This window comes from Anas acuta, chromosome W (assembly GCF_963932015.1).
Source record: "Anas acuta chromosome W, bAnaAcu1.1, whole genome shotgun sequence".
Classification (NCBI taxonomy): domain Eukaryota; kingdom Metazoa; phylum Chordata; class Aves; order Anseriformes; family Anatidae; genus Anas; species Anas acuta.
This window is the reverse complement of record NC_089016.1, coordinates 29,556,205-29,580,826: the sequence shown is the minus strand read 5'-3', so window position 1 is coordinate 29,580,826 and position 24,622 is coordinate 29,556,205. Positions and strand designations below refer to the sequence as shown.

Genomic DNA, 24,622 nt, shown 5'->3' with positions numbered 1-24,622 from the left:
CAATCACCTCGACCCACAACACTTCTGGGCTTACTCGAAATATGAGAAAACACCACAAAGAAGCTTTATGTTTCAATTAATTCTTCATTTTTGAAATGTTTTGCGCTAAAGAATGCACGCTCTGTTTGGACCGAGTGCCTCCGTGACTGCCACGCTTCATGGCAGGCTAAATTGATTTCACATGGTAACTAAAGCTAAGAGCATGCAGGAACAAATTTCTTAATTCTCTTCTGGAAACACTGAAGTACATCTTTGGTATGTGAATTGCTACGACAGTGAGGATCAAAGAAGTGACTGTGGGGGTATGTCCTTTAGGAAAATGAGAAGCACAGCAGAGGCACGGGCTGAAGACACAGGGCACATCTCTGCGAGTTGCACAAATCTGTAAATCTCTGACACTTTTGTACCAGGTTGGACCTACTACAGCTACTTATATCATTGGTTACGGTGGTTCTCTGTGAACAGCTATTGTTGGATAATAGGAAATGGAAAATCAGGCATACATTTCTAGGATGAGACAGAACTCTTGATGTATTGCATACATGAAATTCAAATGAAGAAAAACCAGCAGAGATCATGCATTCCAAATTTTCCTGCTGAAACATTCTCAGGCTGGCAGAAAAGACACTATGCACTACTTAACAACACTGCTAGCTAACAAACTGAAATGAAACCTGTATTTCTTTGGCAAGAGAATTTTTAACATTTATTTTTAATGAATGCTTAGGAATATTCTGTGCATAAATATGAATAATAGTGAATTTCTACGCATAATAGTGACTGAAGAGCTAAAAAAGGTTACACTGGAATAGCTTTGAGATGATCAGCTTTTTTATAAGAAAGCTGCAGAGTCATCATATGGCCTCTCTGCAGTGAGCAGCTGTCTTTCTGTACTACATTTCACTGAAAGAAAGCGCAGGAGAATGAGAACACACAAGCAGTGAAGACCAAAATCTCTTCTAGTGAATCTGTTTTCACAGCTGGAGATAGAGTACTTACTATTCTATATACAGCATCACTGAGCTTAGGAACTCAAGTGGGCAGTGTTAAATTGCACAGTAAGGCAATTTAAGCAAATGACTAATCTAAACCCTTGAATTTCATTCCTGCCTTGGTCTTTTAAGAACGGCTTAAAACCACAAAACTTCAGTTTTTGTCCATTATAACCAAAAAAAATAAAAAAGCAGCGGATGAATTTTGACATCTTAAAGCAAAATAAAGCAAATACAAATGAAAGTACAGTTCCTGAGTTGTGCCAAGCTACTTGTATAGTACTTTGAGCAGGACTTGTGGCATACCATAAACAGGACACGTTTGTAATTTGCAGAAGGCCAAAAGCAAGAAAAAAAAGATATATTTTTTTTTCTAACCTCTAAGTCATTATTGTTATCGGAATTATAAAATTTCTAGTCTTAGTTCCTATAGCGTTACATGGCACATTTTTAAGTCAAACAGAGATACACATGGGTACGCTATCCTTAGAAGTTATCCAAGTATTTGTTTTTTAAAGCAAAGCACATGAAGAATTCTTTATGCGTCAGGGTCTCAGACAGCGAAATTAACACAAACAATTTGCCATTTGAATGTCCTGATTTTAAAAATCTTTCAATTGATGTAACACTGACCTGAGTAATGTGTGACATTAGAATCTCAAAATATTACATGGGATGCAATCGTAACTGAGAGCAAAGTTAAGTTGGATTAGAAAGAGAGATGATTTGCAGCTCGTTCCAGAGAAACGCAGAACGTTCTAGCACTAGCAACAGAAGCCCTTCAGTTGCTTCAATTTCAGAAACCTTTGTATGGCAATTCTGTATTTTACCAGCACAGTACATTCAGCATCATACTTACCGTGGTGCTTGCTGGTGTAGGGCCAGGGGTGCCACGACCATCTTTACCAACAACCTGATTTTGTTCTTCAGGATTACGGGTGACAAGGATTCTGAAGTGCTGTTGCCTCGTATTTTGATCTGGTCTGATTTTAAACAAACATCCCTGCCCTTGAGGAATCCTCTCTACTGAATTGCTTCTAGATATTTCTGACCCGTTCCTTCCATTTCCGTTCAGTTCTGAATTCACTCCATCATCTGTGGTGCTAATTTCTTCTGGTCGTGGCTGGACAGGGTAGGAGGTACTCCTTTCTAGCCGTATCCGAGGATACCTGACCAACCTGTCCCCTTTTGTCCCAGTAAAACCAAAGTTATATTCGCCACCGGTCCCACTTGCCTGCGGTTGCTGTAACTGGAGAACAAAGAACTTTTTCCCTGAATTTGCTGACATATCTGGCACATGTTGCAGAGACCAACGCCGGGGCTCAGGGGTGGGGGCATTATTTTGAGCCTCAGATCCAAAGGGTAATAGAGTAACCTGAGGCACATCTACACTGGAAGCACGATGCTGAATCCTCACACCGCTTATGTTTAAACCTGAAGCTGCTTCATTTGTCTCATCCTCTTGGGCAGTAGATGGAGCATCTTCGCTCTGGTTATTGGAGGGAATAGTACAGAATATCCTCTGATTACAGCAAAGAGTTCCATTAAGCTGTCGCCCTAACTCTTCCGTCAGCCTGGGTGGAGAATTCTCAGGAGTCACCTCTGGACTGCCCAGAGAGGAAGACTGGTTTTCAAGAGGGGGTGCAAAATGCTCCCTGAAGTCTGGGAACTTACAGGGAAGCGTCTCCTCGGGAGATTCCAGGGTTGCACTCTCATCCGCACAGTCGCTCGCAGCTTTGCGCTGAAGAGAGATCTGCATCGACGAGCTTCTCGTCGGACGCACGTCAATACTGTTCAGCAGCTGGGGAATAAACATGGATGTGCTCCTTTTTAAGGAGCCCACTTCCTGAAAATCGCTGCCCCCACCATAATCTGCTCCGTGTCGGGAGAAAGCGTGAGGACTGTTTCTTCTTGGCAAAGTGTGGAATGCCATGAAAAAGTCATCTTCTCTTTCCCGGTCGAGGATCTCCGATTCAGGGGCTGTGTTGCTTCGCCCAGAGCCAAAATGAAACCGCAGCCGATGGGCCATGGTTTTACAGAAAGAAGAAAAGGAGAGGGAGAACAGCAACAATTCAGGCACTGCCAGAAGTTAAAAACCAAAGACATAAACTCCAAGAAAAAGTGTCCCATCTGCCAAACTGTTAGCACTGCAGCACTGATAGCGACAGATAGCAGAAATAGCCCAAGTGGCAAGCAGCATTCCAGGCATGATTGGGTAAGAGCAATCAGCGCTCCTACACACTGTGACATAGGGTAGGATGGTGGGAGTCACGTGGCCTGGTTCCCCCTCTCCAATCTAAGCTAGTGGGGGTTTTGTTTTTTGTTTTTTTGTTTTTTAATGCCAGCAAGAGCCTGAAACAGCACCTTCACAGCTGCTCCTTTTCCATCAGAGAGGAGCGGCCCCGGCCCCAGCGGGAGAGCTCTCACAGCTGACTAAGGCAGCAAACACACTCGGCACTGCTATAAATCTAAACCACATCGTATTCATACAGCACATTTGTATAAAGCACACGAAAAGTTAACTGCAACAGAAACACTTGGATTTAGTGTTAAAAGCAAGTCAACTCCACATGCAAATAAGAAAAAATATTTCAAGCTTAACATTTGGGTGTGTGTTACAGCATTCGGCTATCATGGCAGAACGTGAATAAATATAGCACGGTTATGCTTTCAATTTTAACTGTGCTCATAACATGATTAGTAACAAACTTCTTGCCTTTAAAAAGCCACGGCTTTTGCATTGTCCCTGTGGACGTCATATAGCCTATACTAGCCTGCTCAGTCCCTTTTAATAATTAAAAATCCACAACAAACAAAGCAACCCTACATACCCAAAGACTTCTCACACATTAAAAACAGCAGAAATGTGCAAAGTGACAGAAAATAAAGTTTCTTTTTAGTTTTACCAGGCAGTAAAGACGAGTGAAAACCGGAGACGGGTGTTGCATGTCGTTTTGTACTGATTTCTCTTAAACACCGTACAGAAACTCTGCCCATTGCTGGCCAGCCTCCAGTGAGAAAGTTAGCAATATTACCACGAGTGTGACTGCCAGCATGGAATACAGTTACGCTCTCTGAGAGCCAAAAGACCTCAGAAGAACAACAGACAGACAGGATACACCAAAACGCAAAACAAACACCCTACATGCAGAAAATCAGTGATCTGAGGATACTCACATTTGATGCACACGGCACAGCACTTGTTAGCACATACTAGAAAAGAAAGTGTTTAGCAAAAAGCCTACCTACAAAAAAGAGACAGTGTATCTTCAATTAAATACATGGACATCTGCTCCCTGGGAGAACTCGAAAGCTTTACAGTTTTGTCAACAGCTCTGAAAATTTGTAGGTGGCGGGTCAATACTCTCTCTAGACATTTAAACCTCTGTACGCGAGCAGCTTGCTTTCAAAAGACAGAAAACGACCAATCACAAGAGAAATGGAAGCTTAGAATGATTTAACTGCCAAGAGACAGCACAATCCACTATTGTTTTAAGCAGACTACGAGCCAATAAGAAGAAAACCATGAATAGCTTGTACACAGCAACAGTTCTGCGGAATTGCCTTGTGCAAGCACAGGTGTTGACTTCTTTCTATTATTATTTTCCAGGTAAAACGTTACACAAGGACAGTGTCTCTTTGCACTGAAGATGAAGCTTGCATCATATGTTCTTTGTCTTGACTGGGGAAAAGAAAGGAAAGGACATACTGCAAAGACAAAGTGCTTTGATAATTTAGGGACATGAAGAAAGTTCTTATGGGGGCCAAAACCATGCAAGTATTCACAACGAGTATTTCACACAAAAGCCAAAATAATCTGTTCAATGCTTCTCATTCTGTAAACATAAGATGGAAAATTGCTACTCTAAAAATCCCACTGTACTTGCTTTCCTTTGCCAACTGTTCAGAACACCTGAAAGGCAAGCAATGGCTCCTAAACCCAGGGCTACTGCCTAAGGGAAGGCTGTCTACAGAAGCAAGATCACAGAAAGAGCCAGAAAATGGTTTAAGTATAAAATAGTACTGAAAGTACCAGTATAAGGCCAGTACCACATACAAGAAACTTGGAAATCCTAAGCAACGTGTATCTGAAATGAGTATACCAGAACTGTTATTTGTCAGCTGTCACTGTGCAGCCACACTGGAATTTCTTCTGAACTGTCACCCCTTTACTGTCACACATGGACATCCCCACACATGCCACTGCCCTCTGCAGGCTAGAACGAAGCCTCTTCCACGAGTTTCAGGTTTGCCCTCTACGCCAACACAAACTTATTCCAACCATCCTCCAGGGCACACGCAAGCCACGCGGGAATGTCAGCGCAGTCCTGAGCCCAGGCTTACATACCCTGCGCGCAGTTACGGTTACAGGATTGCTGCTTCAGTGTTGTTTGCATCCGCTGGCAGCACGGTGCCTTAAAGCCACGAAGAACTGACCGGTGATCTCCTTTAACTTCAAAAGGCATAGGAGTTTTGATAGTGCAAATGTTCATTATGATCATCATTGCAGAAATACACTCAGTAAGCCCAGTCTACATACATGCTGTCACAGATTTATTATTACATTTTGTCAGTTTACTTCACCCTAAAGGGGTGAAAATACAAAATAGTATTGTTTCACTGTGTCCTTTTTTCCCCCAGAATATTTTAACATTTATTTTTCTTTGCTCTATATTTAATAGGAATACAGAGAAAAAGAACATATTTTTGGAGATTGATATTTCCATATTATGTTTGTTTAGAGTAAAAAGAGCTTCACAACACTGATCCTTATCTTCATAAGGCAAGCAATTTTAGTAGAGATCGTACTGCTCCCAACCAAGAAATGTAATACCTCATCTCATAAACAAAAACAATTGTGCTACAATTTTCAGAAGACAAAGCTAGCAGAAGGAACAAGAAGTAACATTTGGGGAGACTTCTCTAGAACAACTATTGCATCAGCAAAATGAATTTCAAGGCTAAAAACCCTGAAAATATGTCAGGTGTCATTGAGGACAGAACTGAATGCAAAATTCAGAGCATTCATTATTTTACCAGTTCCTAGAGCCTTCATGCACCCGCTTCTTGAGTCTTAAGTGGTGCTCTGGTTACCACATCCCAAAAAAGGATTAAGAAGTATTAAAAGGTACAAGAAATAGACACTAAAATGATCAGAGGATGAAGCAGCTGCTTTGTAAGTGACTAAAAGAGCTGGGACTGCTTATCAGTTTACATCAGAGAAGCCTAGGGAAGAATCCGATGTGGCTTCCACTGTCAGAATATGGCTTAAGAGTGTTCTGAGCCAGCAGAGTACTCCTGTGTGTAATGTTCCATTTGTCCATAAAACAGACATTTTTTATGCTTTAACCTGTATTGCCCAGCACACCAATGTACAGACAAAAATAACCCATTAGGATGTGCTGTGTTCTTGCCATTCACGTTACACAGCTGTGATCAGTGAAACAATGAAGGAGCACTCACCAGTCTGTTTTCATCGAACACTTCAAACAGGAGACGATGATTGGTTGGGTTTACCTGTGAGAAAATTAAAATATCACTTTAGGTTTATTCACTTGATAGCAACACTATATGGGTGCTAGTTCATACAACGATTAAACCAAAGCAAACAGAACAGGACTAACAGGTCTTAGGGAATTTTTTAGTTTTACTTAAACTGGAGCACTCAAACAATTTGTTTCTAAACCCTACGGCAATTAGACCCAGCCTACCAGGGAATATTCAAGGCTCTTATCTACTGTGCTCAGTGCAGGACAGCTACCACGCCTCTCTGTCTACAGACAGCTCTGAAGAGAGGCCAAGCTGCACGCAGGCTGACAGCAGCCTGGAGATGTCCCAGGGCAGCACCCCAGCAGCTTCCCCCTCAGGTAAGCCTCCGTCTGTGCCACATGCAGGGACCTTGGTGGTGAGCACAGTGGCACAGCTCGCCTCATCCACAACACCTGCAGAGCTTCCTTTCTCTCCCCTTCCCTGTGCAATCGCCATAATAGTCATCTCTATGTAATTTGTCCTCTATGCTATGGGCAATGCATTTGAACCCTGCCATAAAAGGCTCTCTTAAGGTAGCAACTTTGTTGTAAAATGACAGTATTGAAGCTGAGCTGCACTGCGGGCAGCTGCTGGGGTCACCTCCGCAACGAGGGGATGCAACTATCAAGGACCACCGGGATGAAGATGGAAAGCCTCCAGGCAGTCAAAATGAACTTAGTGTCAAGACAGTTCCTATTGACTCTGCACAGCTTAAAGAAGCAACTCTGAGTCTGTATTTCCCACTCATGAGTTATTACACAAATGGAAACATTAGATAAAGACAATTTTCAGAGATTTAAATATTTATTGACCAGTTACAATCTAGAAAAACTACTCGGTACATGTTTAAAAGTCAAAATTCTGTTCAAACCTCAAAAAAATGTGTATTAGCAATAATATTGGTGGGAACTATTTAAATGATCTTATTGGCAGGACAGTCAAGTGCTAGGGCTATAAACAAAGTTTGACAGGATACCCATTTCTAACAATCTACAATGACAACATCTGTTCTCAAGCAGCTGTTTAAGATTAGATGTTAAACCACTGAAATTTTACCTAACCTCCTTTTGTGAAAGCTACAGCTGCAGTAAAATTAAGCCATTCTTCCTCAGAAAAATACTTTCAGCAAGTAAATAAAGTTATCATCCTTCTCATTTATACTATGTTGGTTCTGATAATAACAATTTTAACCCCCTCCTTTCTCATTTTCAAATATGAAGTTGTTTTTTCTTCTGATGAGAAGTCACCTACTAAGGAAAACAGTTTTTGGTGAAACAAACTTAACTCATTTTAAGAAAGATCTAAATAGATAGAAGTAAACTACAAGAAAAAAGCATATTTTGATTTATTTTGGCAAGTAATATGAAGGTCACGATAAATTACTTTTTCAGTATTGCTTCTCTACATTTGTATTTCATTATTTTTTGCCATGATAGCTTGAATTTCCTACAGTTCCCTAAAATATTTCTGATAATTTGCCACCACACTAACATTTTAAGACCACAGCAAACATCAGGACAAGCATTTTTTTTTTTTTTTTTTTTTTTTAAGAAAACATGCACAACGACAACAAGCTTCTTCACAACCTTATAAAACACCATGTGATAAATCATACACGTTATAAATGACTGCAAGTAAAGGGAAACTTACTCTAAAATAAAATTCTTCATTCCATTTTGGATTCAGTGTCTGTAAAAGAAATTAACATTAACACACTAAGATCTCCTAAGGTTTGCACTTTAGCAATTATTGAAATGTGCATGCAAATCACAATTTTCTAGGAAAAAAACAAGGAGAGAAAATAGCATGTCATAACAAAATAATGCAAATAAAAATATTGCTGTCAAATGATTTAGAACTTCTCTACTGAGTAAACCACATGTGGGAGGATATTTGAGTCAGATGATCCGAAAATAGATATTAAGCATAAATGCTGTTCTGTGAGTAAAAGGGAAATCACTGGAAATCTACAGAAACAAAACCTTCAGATATTTCATTCTCCACATTTATTTACATCAAGACAAAAAAATACGCATTTTTTAAACACAAGGTCAACATTAGTATTGCAAAGATAAGGGCAGTCACATTATATAGATTAAAAAGAAAGAGAACAAAAGGAAAGGTTGTGTCCTTTGAACAGGTACTGTACTCTTCTTAATCTCCTCCAAGACTGGAGGATTATAGTTTCAATTTAATCATTTGAATAAGACATTCAGAATACAATGTGTTTCATTTGCAATCTGAACGGAGCTCAAGCATGAAATCATAAATTGAAGTTTAAAAATCTAGAACTACAAACATTAACAATTTGTGCACTTCAGATTTGGATAAATTTAAAATCTAGTACGATATGTCCAATGGCTTTGTTTTCTTGCCAAACCATTCCCTCATTCTCTCACACAGCAGAGATTTACCAGAAGAGCTGATGGTAGGAGTTGGCTCTACACCCACCAAAATTTTATTAGAGCAGAAGGACAATCTTGGTTGTTTCTCTCGAACTGCTCGATATAGACGCAATAGATCTATCACGTCCAGGACACAGTGGCTCACGCACTTCTGTGCGCTATGGAAACGTGAGTCAGTGCACAGCTCAGCATGCGCTCGGGTGCCACGCAATGCTGACTCTCATAAAGCCCCTTCCCCTGTCAGCGTGGGCTGGATCTCAACCCGACACACATATACACATATTGTACAACTGATAATCAAATACTGAAGCTTAAAAACCTTGTTCCAGAAGATTTAAGAACTATAGAAAGAGAAAGTGAAATAACTCTACAAAAAGAAAGATGTAATAAAAATTTTCAACCTCTAAACCTTTATAAGTGGTTATGCAGGTGGTTAAGGTTTGTACTCACGTTAGATGTGGATCCTGAACAACTCTCTGATTTGGGGCAGGAAAACATTTCACAAAAGAAACAACCAGCAATCACAGTGGTGGAATAGGGGGCAGAGACACTTTCAGCTTTTTATTTTTCTTTTTTGTACTATATGGGCAAAGATGTATTCACTCAAACGATGAAGCAATATAGGAAAATGTTATGTTTCAAATATTTGTATTCATTCACTGTGGCTGCTCTTGGCAACAGAGCCTTTGCATGTAATTTAGCAACTAAATTTGAGGGCACTACTACCGATCAATAATGCAATGATTTTGAATGCCACTTAACCACAATTACAAATTTCAGGGAACGTGTGATGTATTAGGAAGCACAAGCTTTAGTAAATGAACTGGTGACTGTTACCACCTTTACAAATACAACAACTGATAGGTCAAGTCAGAAAGCGCAAACACTAGAATCACAGCAAAGGAGAAAACCACTTGTAAAGAAAGTCTCCAGAAATAAATGGATGAATAACCACTTCAGAAAGGATATTAGCAGGGAAACAACAACAAAAAGACTCATCAGCAAAAAGAGCTATATCCTAAAAAGGGCAAGTATTGTGGAGATAAAGAACTGCCAAGAGTCAAGCTGAGTTAGATCTTCCACAGGATATTAGAACAAACACAAAGAAAGTTCTTCAACCATATAAATAAAAAGAGAACAAGAAAAGAAAGAAGAGATGCTACTAAGCAATGAAGCTCTCAGGGGAGACCCAACACTTTTAGATGTAGGAAATTGTGTGTTTAACACTATGGTAAAGGCAGAAAGCTAACAGGGCTCAGTAGGAAGACACAGGTGTCACAAGTGAAGTAGAATTGGAGTCTTCAAAGCTCAACACAGTCAAATCAAGGAAACTGAATAGTCTTCATCTGGACTTTTGAAAGGACTGACATGTGAAATCACATGCTGAGTAGTAGCAAAAATTTTGAAGAGGTCATACTGAGCAGCTTAAAAATGGCAAAGAGTTCTTTTACTACAGAAAGCGAGCAAAAGAGCACTTCTAGAGAGTCATTCAAAACAAAGCTCCAAAAGGAAACGCAAGGCTTTCAAACGCCACAGCTGGACTAACTAGATGTGTGGAGGGAGGTAAACCAAAACAAACAGCCTCAGAAATTCAACATCCCTAAATCACGACAGATGCATCCAAAACTCTTCCCTGGTAACTTTATTTCTGCGGAGTAAGGAAACATTGTAGGTTTAATCCTGCTTCGCTGTAACTAAGCACTTCAGGAGGCTAGGCCCAGCTGTACAGCAGGACACCTATCAGATAACTGTGCTGGTAATTTAAAAGAAGAATAAAAAGGGGAAACTGCAGTCCCTTACGCCTTCTTATAAGCACTCCTGCAAGCCAGTGCACACAGAAATTTACCCGTTCGAGTGAGGAAGACAACAATGAGTAGAAAAATAAGTAAGAGGTGAAGGGTTAGATGCCATCACATTAAAAGCTGCAGACTAGGAGATAATCAGCAGTGTCTTTCAAAATCACTCCTGGGAGTGACTTTGCTCAATATTTTTTCCTTAATAAACGCAACTCAAAATGAAGACGACCTACACGTTTGCTATTCATGAAATAAACACACAAGTTGTATGTTGCATAGGAAGAAAACTGCTCAGAGGGCAGACAAGATGAAATTCAACAATTCAATAATGAAATGACTGACGAGAAGTTTCCAAGGATGAGTTAACATTACTATTACGGAAACAACCAGGAGAGTCCAGACTAAGTGACAGTTACAAGAAACAGTGAAAGAAGGCAGATGCAATCCCAAGAGTACATCATCATCATCTCGCCCTCAGCCTTCTGCACAGAAGTCCAAGTGCAGACAAACACTGTCCTTTTTCTCCTTCCTAGGGCAGCACAAGGATCCCTGAGTTTACCACCTTCCCTCAGAGAAACAACACAATGCTTTTGCAACTTCACTACAGCTTTTATTTATGGTAGCCTTCTCAGAAGCTCGTACTCTCCTACCTGTCACACACATCCAAAGGTGGTAATTATCATTTCAGCAATAACATTATAACCTTATTTCCAAGCCAATGCTCTCATTTCAACTGCTTGTAACTTTTGCACTACACTTCTATAGCCACCACTTTTCAGGCATTTAGGAGCCAAATATGCCATCTCTTTAGTACTCATGCTTTTACACTAGCAACACCCTTCCAAATACAGGCAATGGTATCCGAGTAAGAAAAAAAAAATAGACATAAGGCAATCTGCTTTGACTGTAACAACCCAAGAAAAACTGCACTGCTACTGGAAGAAATGAGACATTTAATAAAGCTCTGGATGTGATCACCATATTTTCTTACAAAGCCAGGGGAAAAAAAAAAAGCCTTATCCATGCCACACTTCCTCACCTCCCCACCCCTATTGCACGGACTTGCTACAAAGCATCTCTCCCCCAAGCCAAAGGACCCTTGCACCTCCATGACCTGTCCCACATCCCCTCTGCCATCACAACAGTCCTGTGTTTCATCCAAAGTCACAAAACAGCTGAAGTCAGAAGGGACCTCTGGAGGTCATCCAGCCCATCACAATTCACACCACCTCGTGTTCAAAGTCTTTCCTTCCACTCAAGCGAAAGGTGAAAGATCAGAATCTTTCTCCCACCTACAGGCATTTGCCAGCTAGCAGAAGTTGCCATGCTATTTTAGGAGAACAAACAAGTGCTACAAGGACCGGACTTGGCTGTGACAGGATGAAAGCCATCATTTTTCAGGAATGCTGAAGCATCCATTTTCAAACAAGCCCCCAAAAGCTAATGCATAGGCTGTCAGTAGGGTGTAACCTTTGCAATGTAAGATTTTTCAGTACACAGATACTTATGTAATGGTTTCTTATGAATACTGATGTTCCATGATAAAACAAAATCAATCCCACACTTCAGAGAGGACACACCATTTGATATTATAGCACAATTATAGCCAGGTATTACACAGCCTGCAAGCGACCTATCTAGCCTACGTGTTTTCCATTGATATGACTCCAGGACCAGGAGGCAGGCCTGTGCAAACGTGTCCCACAAAAGGGCATGACAGCATGCCCTGCCTTCTACAAAAATGAGGTATGGGAATCATAAGAAAACCTCCCACATACTTACATAGAAGTGGCTATAAATCTTGAACCTATTTAAGGAAACAAAAAATGTCACAATCCATGTTGTTACTACACCAGCTAACTTGGTACTGCTTTTCAGAAAAATTAATGTTTTTCTCACAAACTTTACGCAAAACTAAGCTAGACAGGCTATAAAGAAGGTATTTTACAGAAAGAATATATGCAAAAATGCTATTATGAAACAACAACAGATCACACACACTGAACTCGCATGCCTTTTTCTCATTCTGGTTTGAAAGAAGAATGGGTTATTGGGTTTCTATACATGTACGTGACAAGTTAAGTGTTGTATCACATTACAGAAACAGGTTCAGGTGTTCTTAGTGTCTCCAAAACAATGAAATAAAGAAGTATATACATACCTTTTTAATAGTTTTTGTCTGCACCAGGGCAAGTTCTCTGTTCTCATCTGCTACATACAAGGAAAGTTTCACGTAGGGGTCACTGCAAAAGAAGAGGTCACATTTAATGGGAATTTCACAGCCAAATGTAATTTCAATGTAAGTTTGTCATTTAATGGGATAACAATAACAGCTAAATAGTTTGAGGAAGTGTTTTTACTGAAACCAATTTACTGTAACAAGCTACGGAAACACTTAAAAGATGTGTTTGAATATGCTGACTTCCATACTGACCACAGCATTAACTTGCAACTTTCTCCCATTGCTGTATGCAAGCACGTGCTGTTTGTCCACAAGTTCTGCCCACCAGCACTAGCAAATGATTCAGTCTCCCTTCAAATACTGTTTCTAAACACGATGAAGCATAGTGACCATCAAATTTGCAGCCATGGGGTATTCTAAGCTTTGCAGAGCAGCAAGCAGAACCACCGCTACAGCTAATCCCGTTGAAATTTATTTGGGGACGGGTCTTGTCCACAGCATTGTAGCAGCTAGCACAGATGAGTCTGGCTTCAGATTTTCTTCCCCCCCCCCCCCCCTTCCTCTTATCTGAAGGAGAAGGAATTAAGGAATTAGATGTGCATATTCCAGAGGCCATACAGCTCTGTATGTCAGATGTCTTTCAGACATAGGCCGTGGCACTAAAGGAGGTCACTGCCTTCACCAAGCTGCTCATCCCTGTCACTGTGCTGCAGGTTTGCTGTCCTCCAAATCTGCATTTCCTAATTTCTCTCAGCAGGGAGACAGTAGCTGCCAGTATAGGGTAGTAGCACTACTACCGCAGAGCAGTAACCTCTTGCACAGTACAGCCTCCTAGCACCTTCTCTTCCCGCAAGGAAGAGCGTTCTAGAAGAAGGGGGAGTTCAAGGATGCAGCAATCTAAAGCTTTTGAAGAAAGGATAGGCAGCAGACGCTGAGATTACCAACTAATTCATTCAGACTTGCAGAGACTCTCTCAAATACATCTCTGATACTTCATAAAACTGAAAAATAATTTTTTGTCAGTATTACTAAAGAATAATCAGCATTTGAGTGTTCATTATACTAGGAGTTCAATTTACTTGGAAAATAACACTGCAGAGTGAAAATAACATACGAATAAACAAGATGTTGTGCAGGATTATCGTATCTGTTGATGCACATAAATGCACCTACTTAAACTGCAATTAAATTCATCATTGAGCGCCAAGGTCTGACAGGAAACAAAGCATCACGGTGATTAAAAAGAAATGCTACCACCACTCGGAATTGCTTAATGTACCATGCCACCTATATTTACTGAAAAATACCCTATTACAAGAAGCAGCAGAAACCAGACATTCATCGAAGTAAATCATACGCTTTTCAGCTTTGATAGACCAGAGTTAACACCATTTCTTCAAAATATCCAACTTCTACTACAGATTTTTTTTTTGCAAGACTTTTGTTTGTTTGTTTAACAAGGGAAAAACAGGTTTCTTACAAAACTGAGTAAGAAAATTTAGCCTTTCCTGAACTATTGACCCCTCAGCCTGCTCTAAAACAGCCAATGAACTGTACAAGTTTCCACTCCTGAATGCGAGCTGGGAGTTTATCTGAACGCTTAGATCTTTACAGCTATTTACTCATGGGCAATCACTTCTTAAAAAAAGCACGTAGCCTGACAGATGCCGAAGTGCTGTGAGCCTGCCCAGCAGTGCACCCAGCTCTGCCCCAGCTCCTTGTTCTGGCCCTTGTGCTGCCCCCGTCTTCAGTGGGGAACACCTCCGGGTGGAGCTACCCACGGGTATAGGTGAGAGGAAGAATTCGAGTCAAAACGAGTCAAAAGCAGCTGTTGAGGGGAAAGGAGGTCACCTCTCAGCCCAGTCAGTACTGTGGCTCGGTCCAGTGGAGGCACGCTAGTATAGCTGCTGCTTCAGGAGAGACAATGCACAGCAGAGGTGGGAAAGAGCATCAAGAGGAAGAGCAGAGGAGTTTCTTCCCCTTTCCTTGCCCTTCCCTTTTCTAAAGTCATCTTAATGTTTTCTAAAGTCTACCTGACTGACTTTGTCAAATTAAACATTGCAAACAGATAGAAAACAGCCCTTGGTAGAGACATCTCTAAGCCACATGAAATGCAGAACCAGCTTGGTTTTGGTCTTTAAGCTTTTTCTTTTTTTTTAATAATAACAAGCGTTAAAAATAAACAAGCAAACTTAAAAAGAGCATAAGGACACAAATAAAAAGTAAAGGATGAAAGAGCTGAGATCCACCACAAGTTTCTTATCCAGAGGCTGTGACTGATGGGATTTGCTGACAGCTTACAGAGGAAGCGGCCTCAGTCACGCTGCCTGCGTTACCTGCTGCTAAATCGAGCGCTTCATTCACAGCCCGGGAAGCTGCAGCTGCCTCAACAGATCTGAGGGTTGACATTTTTTTCCTCTCCTTTGAACCCATCATCTGTCCTAAAGAACCACGAAGCTTCCTGTGTAAGGAAAGCTTTTTGTGGCACTGGAAGTGAGGATAAGAGCACCAAACTCACCGAGCAACAGCGGCACGGACAGCATCCCAGGCACAGACTGCAGCTTCCCAGCCAAAGTCTTCCAGAAGGATTTAGCTACCCACATAACTGCCACGCTCACTTCTGCTTGCTCCATCAAAAAATAAGAGGACGTAAGTAAGAGATACCAAAGAGCACTGAGTTTATAACCACTTCATTTCTCCACTTAGAAGTAGCTGCCGATAAGAAACGTTGCAGCCTATTCTGCTTCTCCCACCACGTGGCAGCTCCAGCTAACTCAGCCCCAGCGTGCAGCAGATCACCTCAACCCTGCCTGCTGCCGCTACACCGGGGCGGTCACGCTGAGCCGGGAGCTCACCGAACAGACGTACCTCCCAAACCATGGCCGTGGGTGTCTTCTGCATCCACAGAAAACAAGGATCAAGACTCCTGTGCATTAACTTTTTTCAATATTCAATATCAACATGTTGGTGTACTCCTATAACATACCATTTAAACTCCTGTTCATCATAAATGAAGGCTCTTTCTATTGAACTCTAAGGCTGCCTGCCAAAACTAGGGAAAAAAGAAAAAAAAAAGAAGTATTTCTGGGCAGAGGATATCAGGGGTACTTAAACGACTCCATAATGAAAACACACGAGGCCGTGGCACTATTTTCAAAAAGTAACTGCTGGCAAAACCTATGCAAATACTCTGGTCGTGAAAACACAACCATATGGACTCAGCGCTAGAACACCTGTTCTCAGATACTGAACAAGATGAAAAGCAAACTAAACCAAAATCTTTTATAAGCAAAAAAAAAAAAAAAAAAGCAGCCCCCAGCCCCTCTCTGGGCAGCCTGGGCCAGGGCTGCGGCACCCGCATGTAATTGCCCAGCTTCATATGAAGATTTGGAGCTGCCTCAGATTCCTACAGATTCCACTGAAACAGAATTGCCCCCAAACCCAATGTGATGTTCACATCTCTGTCCCAACTAAAAACTCTTTGTTTTGCAATTTCAGTTTATCCATTCAGTTCTGGTTGGTAGAGATCCTGAATACACCTGGACGGGGCATGCACTTGAGACGAGAACGTGAATCCCAAGCTGCTGAGAACACTGCACGTTGGTCATTTCCATGTCATTAAGCCCGCAGTGCATCGTTCTGGCCCTTTTCCCTGTGACTTTACCAGGCCCACTTTTCATGCCAACAGGCAGCACGGACACAAAGCAACCCATGCAGGCTTTCCAAGGCAGTCACCATGACCAGGATTAAGCCAACTCAAGTGGTCAAGCACACACAATAAAAGCTTGTCATTTATTGTTTCCCACACACTTGTAATTCTCCACAGTGATCTGCTAATGCTTTTAGGCAGCAGGCCTCTCGACACAAAGCCCTGAAACACGCTTTTGTGCGCACATCAGCTGGCACGTTCGTGCGCACAATGTGACAGTGGGTCAAGCAAACAAGGCGCACTGCTCACTCTGCAGGGCACTGCTCCCTCGAGCTCCCACGGCACCGCACTGTTCAAGCAGCCCACGTGCCAGTACCCAAAGCAGGGGGCAGACCTTTTGCTGAAGCACGGGGCTGCTATCCAGGGGGCACCAACGCAGAGAGATGCAGGCTGGATATACGGGGACACTACTTCACAGAGAGGACTCGAGCAGTGTCACGGGGGCTCAGGGCAACTGTAAAGCCTGCGTCTTTGGAGGTCTCGACTAGAGAAAGCCCTGAGCGACCTGGTGTGATCCCAGAGCTAACCCTGCTCCGGGGGCAAGGCTGGACCAGAGACCTTCTAAGGTTCCCTCCGGTCCTACAGTCATACCCAAATAAAAGCATCAGGACTCGCCGATCCCAGCCAGTTTTTAAAAACACATGTGCACAGTTCATGCTTGTTCCCTCCCACCAATGGTTTAAGGGCTCTCTACCCAGCCTATTTCAGCCAGAGCTGAAATTAGCAAAGTCCCTGCCCCAGCTGTAAAATTCCAGATCAGACTGCACGCTGCTCGTTAATTTAGATCAACATCTACACAGAAAATGTTAAAACACTTCAATATTCAATATTTTAAAGGGTACAGGTGCTAAATGGACTAGCTTTGTTTTTAAAATTGAAAAAATATTATTGTGTAGTCTGAGTAATTATACTGCAATTTATTCCTTAATCCAGCAGATTTAACCCCTTTCTTCTCCTCCTTGCCGTGTTGGTGCCACTCCCCGGTTTCCAAGCACTTTATTACATTTGGCTCCTCAGCAGCACGTGTTTCAGCAAGCCAACCGTGCGGCACTGGGAGCATTCTTCGACAAATTTCCCAAGTAACACGACAGAGTTTCCAACAGTCATAAATATAATCAGGCAATTCTTTACATCGCAGTTACATAAACTCTTGTTGACTAGAATATATCTGACTAATATTAAACTTCTGGTGTTTGGAAGTCTATAAATAAGTTACAAAGTCAAGCTTTTAAGAAACTTGTTACCTAGAGTCTGGCTCAGATTGCAACAAACAAATAAGCAGTCTAATTTTTAACTGCCTGTAATTCAGATGATCCTGATGAAATACACGGGTTTCACATCCACAAACTAAACGCCTCATTTGTCTGAAATGCCTGCAGAATTAGAGCTCTGTTATCAGAGCAAGGACACTAACACCGCCCTATAGGATTCAACATTAATCATACCCAAAGGGTTACAGAAAACTAGAGACGACCTGCCAGGAAACCTGTGCTTGTATAACATTCAAATAAAATCCATCAAAAGTAATTTATATTATAATCTGCCTTTTCATTGTCAATCACCCGATTCCATCTTGAAAAATTAAATTCCAGGGAAAAAACACACATTTTTAAATGTTTGACAAACACACTACTTTTCTATTCTCGTGGCCAAGAAAAGTGCTTATTATTCAACAACATGTCTTGTTAAATTTCTAATAACTCTGCATTTGTTATACAACAAAACCGTTACTAGCGAGCACTTACTGTATTCAGCTACAGTGGGAAAGGAGGAAACCATTCATTCCACTACCTTCAAGCGTTCCGCGGGGTTTGCTGCATAATAATGTTAAACGTAGTCCCTGCCAATAAGTTGTAGTTTGCATCTCTTCCTGGCATTAGAATCTGTTCAACCAGGAAAAGTCAGAAGTGACTCAAATCGTTAATGTTCATTAGGAAGACCTCCACTTAGTAAAACAAACAAACAAAAACCCTAAAAAAAAAACACACAACACACACCCCGAGCTTCTGTTGCATAATTAATCCATTGCATAATTAAACCTCAGAGCTGTCTTTTCTACAATAATCTGTGCTCACGCACCAGAAGCTTCTGGTACTCAGTAAGGAAGTGATGATGTGCCCACATGTGCTCTGCACGCATGCCTGGGCTGTGTCCAGCCCCAAAAACAGGGATGTGGAAAAGACACTGACTAGACCAGTAGCGGCCCTGTAATAAGGGTGCCTGCCCAAGATTTTGTAACTCACCCTGAGTCTGCTTTACCTCACCTCTTGCATGCCTCTTTTCCCTGCGCTTCTCAGCACTCGTGGCCCTTGGTGACAAAGACACGCCTGGAACCAGATGGAATTTGGCAGGGTGTCAAGCAAAACCAAACCAACTGTCTGCATCAGTAACATGCAGTCTGCTGCTCCTTATCTCTACAGCTGCCAGGTAGTAGCAGCAGGTTTCCTCAGCCACCACGAGCACATTCAGCCACACCAGGCCTCAGGCAGCTAAAAACAGTGTGTCCCAAATAGAGGGACACAGGTTAATACCTACAGAATGATGTTGGTCTCTCATTCCTGATTATTAATAAATCTTATCACAGAGCAGATGAGAGACGTGCATGGAAGTAGCACAACAGAACTTCCTGAGAGCAGTACCTCTACCAGGAAACACTAAACACGCAAAGTAAAAGGAGACAGACTGGTTGAGACTTCTCGGAGAGCCGGCATAATAGAAGTACACACTGAGCAAACAGGTGATGATATCGAAGGATGGGAGGACAAGGAAAGAAGCAGATCCATAATTAGTAACACAACTACAATAACAAAATGAAATATGAAAACGTATCCCAGAGAACAGACACTACATGTCAAAGGCGTAGTAGAAGCAAGCACTGAAGGAGCTTTACAATGGCAAAGCGCAAGGCAAACCAATGGATTTATTAGGTAATAGCATGAAGATCTATAAAACTGTTCAAGGAAAATCTGCACAAGGACAAATACTTTTCACAGCACCTTTGTACAGATCAGATACTGTATCAATGAAGTGGAATGAAATATATGTGAAGACAAGAGGAAATACCAGACATCTGTTTAACAGCAGAATTTGTAGAAGTGTTAAAGAAGGGAAATCCTGACGATCCAGATCACAGAAGAGTCAAAAATAAAGACACCTGCTAAGATTACTGAGGAAAACCAACAAAGTAGGTTATAGGAAGCTTCTGTGCACAGAAAGCAGACTCTGATCAGTTTCAAGTTGTCCTCAGCAGATCTTTTCACCCTGAAACTGATGGATAAAAAGCAGGGGAGGTAGGGGCATTAAGATAGAGTGTTATTTTCTTGACTTTTATAAGGGAGAAAAGTTCATTCCTGAAGAAAGCATTATGTAAAAAACCTATATGGCACTCCTGGTAACCACAGTTATAAGAAGTGATTTATGAGTACTTTTATTGTGCTCTAAAAATAAGTAGCAAATGAGGCAAGTCATTCCACAGTTCCTTGTCAGCATCAGTCTCCGGCTTGAATCACTGCTGATTTGCATCAGGTTTTAAAACTGAGTGCTAGATAAATTTAAGAGCATGACACTGGGTGAGTAGAATTAAGCCCTTTAAATCGTGCAGATGACATCATGTACCTGACAAATGTTTGAACTAATAATAGTTTTGCAATTTGCTTAGAAAACTTGCCATAGAAATAGTTTTCAGCCAAAGTACTGGTTTTGTGTTGAGAAGAGGGCAGAACATCAAATGCAGAAGCTCAGCAAAATAATTCAGGTAGAAAACTACAAGCCGAGAACTTCACCTGCATGAGTTTTTATCTAAAGCAGTGCTGGTATTAAGAAGGCAATCGTAACGAAGCCTGCCATGTGATAAATAGAAAAAAATCATGGACTTCTGGAAAGCTGTTAAAGCAGTTGATATGTAAGTGAAAACGTACAGCAGCATTCTAGTAGCATTACTGTAATAACCGAAAGTGGATATAGGAACCAGGACAGAAGCCTGGAGCCCAGGGACGACGCAGATGGCAGTTCCTCACGGCCTGCCCCTGCTGCCCCGATACTGGCTGGCTGTCAGACAGGAGCGCAACGCCAGGGACGCCAACAAAGGAAGGTGGCAGGCTGACACAGAAAGCCACACAATGCAAGCAAGGTCACTGTGACCAGGAGGCTGCCATCAGAGAGATGACCCGATTGTAGCAGCTGGGCATAATAAAGCTACGATTAACGGAACAAAGTAGTGCTGTGATACCCTCTGTGTCCGCGAGGATGCTTCTTGACATGGGAGAAGCAATTTTTTGCTGAAGATTAATGGAGATGGTAGGAAGTACATAGAAGTTTGACCCTTTCACCTGCTATAGGACTCCTCCTTCCTAAATATTGCTGGAGAAATTATACCAAAAGAGCCAACCCCAGCTCCATCCATAGCACAGCACAACAACATAAAATGGAAGGGGAACCCCCCCAGGTGCAGTGAAGGAGGTCAGCACAGCCATTCTCACAATCAGAAAGATTACAGGGTTATTAGTGCTTTGAATTTCTTATACAACGTCATCGCCCACTGCTGTCAGAAGTCAGCAGATCATTCCGCATGTGTTATTAGGCATTCAAGGGACTACGCAGGGATTTCAAGTCAGGTCTTCATAAATAAAGAGAAATGAGCCCAGTCATTATCTCACTAGTGACGGGAGATGAATGGGAGTTGATTTCTTGAACACCTATCTATAACGCTCCTCCTTACAAAATCCCAAACTCATTAATTACAATCTTAGCCATCTTGTCATGATTTGCCCAAACCTACAGAAAACATCAATACCTGCCCAGATTAGCAGCACTGTGGAGCTGATCACAGTTCTTTGGAGAATAAACTGGAATCCTAAGAGAGTTCTGTTAATAAGAAACATTCCGCTGATCATAATCACAAGGCAGCGCAAAGTGGGTTTGGCAGAACAACAGCCATAAAAACTTTGAGGTCTTAATAAATCCTTTTCCTGACCTTCTGAAATGCCCCACATATTCAGAATTACCCACTTGTCATCTTTTTACCAACTCAGTATTTATTATTTTCTTAAAGCTTAAGCAATTCTAGAGCCTTCATTAGGTCTGCAGCTTCAAAAGGCAACCTTACAGCTCTTCTTATTGGGGAGGACAACAAAGCACTGATTTGTTAAAAATAAATAAATAAATAAATAAATCTCTGCAATAAAAGAGCAAACAGACCAACACCTTTTTAAAAACTATGTTATTTCAGAGTACTGTAATACTGGAGCCCATAAACAGTTTCTTATTTGTTTACTTGAGTCTGGAATTATATTTACTATATATTCTTGAACCAGATTTGAAAGCAGGTCTTAAAGCATCCTTTGACAATGATCCAATTTATTATTTATTTATTTTAAGCCATAAAAGAAGGGGGTGGAGTGGAAGAACAATGAAACAACTAAGCCCTGCACTGCTCCATTTTTATTTTTACATATGAAAACGCCTCCCAAAGTACAAGATTTAGTACCACTTGTTATGCAAGTGCATGCACGCCAAGCTTCTCACATGAAGGCAAACTTCAAATTTCAGAACAGCTGTATTACTTCAAAGGAGACAAGTCTTGCCTGAAATGACAATTTTGCTTCTGTGAGAAATGCATATGCATTCCTACTGGGGCAACCCTTTCCCACCTCTGTTTCACACACACGAAAGGAACTAATCAACAGCTGACATGATTCTGTCTAGAAAAGTACTAACATCTTCAAACATGAAGGCAGAGAAGGCTTTTTCTTGAAGCCATATCCAAATTCAATTATTTCCATAATTTTAAGGGAACCTCCACCTGGCTATTGGCCAGCTTTCATCCAACATTTCCTCCTCCCCATTTACCCAATCTAACCTACCTGTACTGTCCCTAGTGCCCCGTGGTGGGGGATACCATAAAACCCTTTGTGAGCCACTCTGGCACATGCCACTCTGTTCCTGTCTAATGTCAAGCTGAATGTTTTAACATTCCCAAAACTATTGACTTTAGATTTATACTGAGTACATCTGCGGGCTTCAGCTCATCACCTTCCCATAGCACAAGGTCTAACAATTGACATGCAGGAGGCAGATCTGCTTCCACCGTTTAGCTTTAACTTCGAGACTCTACAGAAGAATCACTCGCACCCCTTCTGCAGGGAGAAGGAAGCGGCCATCACCCTGCCTGCAGCCTCAAAAGCCCTCGGGCAGCCTCTCTGCTGCAGCAGGGCAGCCACCGCAACCTCTGGCTCCACAAAGCACGCCTGACCATACCCCACCTGAGGGACACTGGGGACAGAAGCCCAATTTAACTTGACCTCTGCCAAATTTGAAAGAAAAAGCAAAAGCAGAATGCATTTGAAACGGTTAATATCCTATACTATTGCACCACAACTGGAGAGCTCTGCACAGTCTGCTGTGCTTATCCCCTCCCTAAGTGGAGCAACAGAGCCAGTCTGCCACTTTCCAGGCATGATGGAGTAAAGACAGGCCAGGCCAAACGTCCAGGTATGGGGAAGGGACGCCAGCACAACTAAACCTGCACGAACTCACCTGTCAGGTTCTGCTGTTGTTTTCATTTGGTTTTACATACTTATCTGTCTGCCCAGTCTTCAAAAAGGGGTGATATTCATTTTCACCGGGATTTTGTAAACTCTAGAAAATGTGAGTACCAGCATAAAAACAATCTGCCCAGTTACTCAGGGGAAAGCAAACTTTGGACTGAGTTTCATACTGAGATTTTTTTTGTAGACTGCAGTCTACATGTACTATTAGAGATACACTTGTACAGCCAATGTACCTTCAGAAATAATTTACAAATTCAGGTCAGTAAAATACACTCTTCAAAACTATCCATCTCAGCGAGTCTCCATAAGTTTATGGGAGTAATGAACAGTAATTAACAGCAGGACAGAATGCAGATTGTATTTGGCAAGAGGAAGTTCCTTGAAAAATGTTTTACAAAATCATTAAAAATACTTAGAGACAACTCTGTGTACACAAGCACTTAGTGCAGGTTAGAAAGTAATCACTGATTTTAAAAGATTAAAGTTTTGCCTGGTGCTTCAAAGGGATGATGGAAACAAATTTCAAAATATGCATTATTAAGATTAAGATAGGAAATAAATACTTCTAACAAAGTTTTATGAAGAGTAGCAAAAACTGAATGTTACAAGACAAATAACTTTTACAGTCTCTATTATTTTTATCTCAATAACCATTGACAAGTTTCCCTATTCTTGTCACTTTAAGTGAGAAATACAATAAAACCATACAGAAAATAACTAGAATGTTTCAGAGTGTATTGTCTGTTTTTTTTTTTTTTTTTTCCTTTAGGATGAGCTTCTAGGGGTTTGTCTTCCTGTCCATACCATTTAAAATGTATTAAGAGTTCTTCTAAAAGAGAAATGAAGCAGCTTTTCCTCCTCACAGTCACACAAGGTTCACATGTACTGTGACTAAAGCAAAGCCAGAAGTGACTACTTGCACTAAAATAATGTTTTTCAGAAGGAACAGAAATCCTTACCTTATCTTTCACCAAAGAGACAAACTTGCAATCCATTGTGTCCAAACATCCTAAAAATCTCACCTCTTCGTACTAAATCCCAGAGTCATTTTATAGGCCTCACATCTTTCCTTTTTTATGTTATTATTATTATTTTCCAAAGAAAGGCTGACACCTCATCTGGCACTACAAGAAATTTAGCAAGGCTTTATTCAAAGAGCTGCTAGAGATAATGATGACTCACATCATAGACAGCTGCAAAGAAGTGCCTGTGGGTGAAAAAGGGAGTTAAAACTGTATAGCAAACTCCACCTACAGTGTCTCCACCTTCCCTGGACGTTACTTGAGAATGCTGTGTTCTGGTAAACAGTAACAAGACCAGATTCATTTTGCATTTTTCCTGAACTGAAAAACTCCCAGAGCATGAGTTGAGTTTTCTAAACACATCTCAAAAAATGTATCTTTTGGCCTTGTAAAAAGATAGAAGCGTAAACACACGTATTTCTTCCTTTTCCTTGAGGCC

General features: G+C 41.3%; 1 protein-coding gene across 10 annotated transcripts in view; it reads right to left on the bottom strand.

Annotated features, from left to right (window-relative positions):
* The window catches only part of NEDD4L (NEDD4 like E3 ubiquitin protein ligase), a 139,809-nt gene that overhangs the window by 61,560 nt on the left and 53,627 nt on the right, over window positions 1-24,622 (bottom strand). For 4 of the 10 annotated variants that reach the window (XM_068665155.1, XM_068665156.1, XM_068665158.1 and 1 more), the window contains exons 3-5: window positions 12,884-12,965; window positions 8,172-8,210; window positions 6,456-6,509 (exon numbers count right to left, since the gene is read on the bottom strand). In XM_068665155.1, the coding sequence (XP_068521256.1) occupies window positions 6,456-6,509; window positions 8,172-8,210; window positions 12,884-12,965 (175 nt within the window). Of the gene's footprint in view, window positions 1-1,851; window positions 3,072-3,898; window positions 5,367-6,455; window positions 6,510-8,171; window positions 8,211-12,883; window positions 12,966-18,358; window positions 18,644-24,120; window positions 24,269-24,622 lie in introns of those variants that run through there. The other 6 variants (XM_068665152.1, XM_068665153.1, XM_068665154.1 and 3 more) reach the window with 4 other exon arrangements.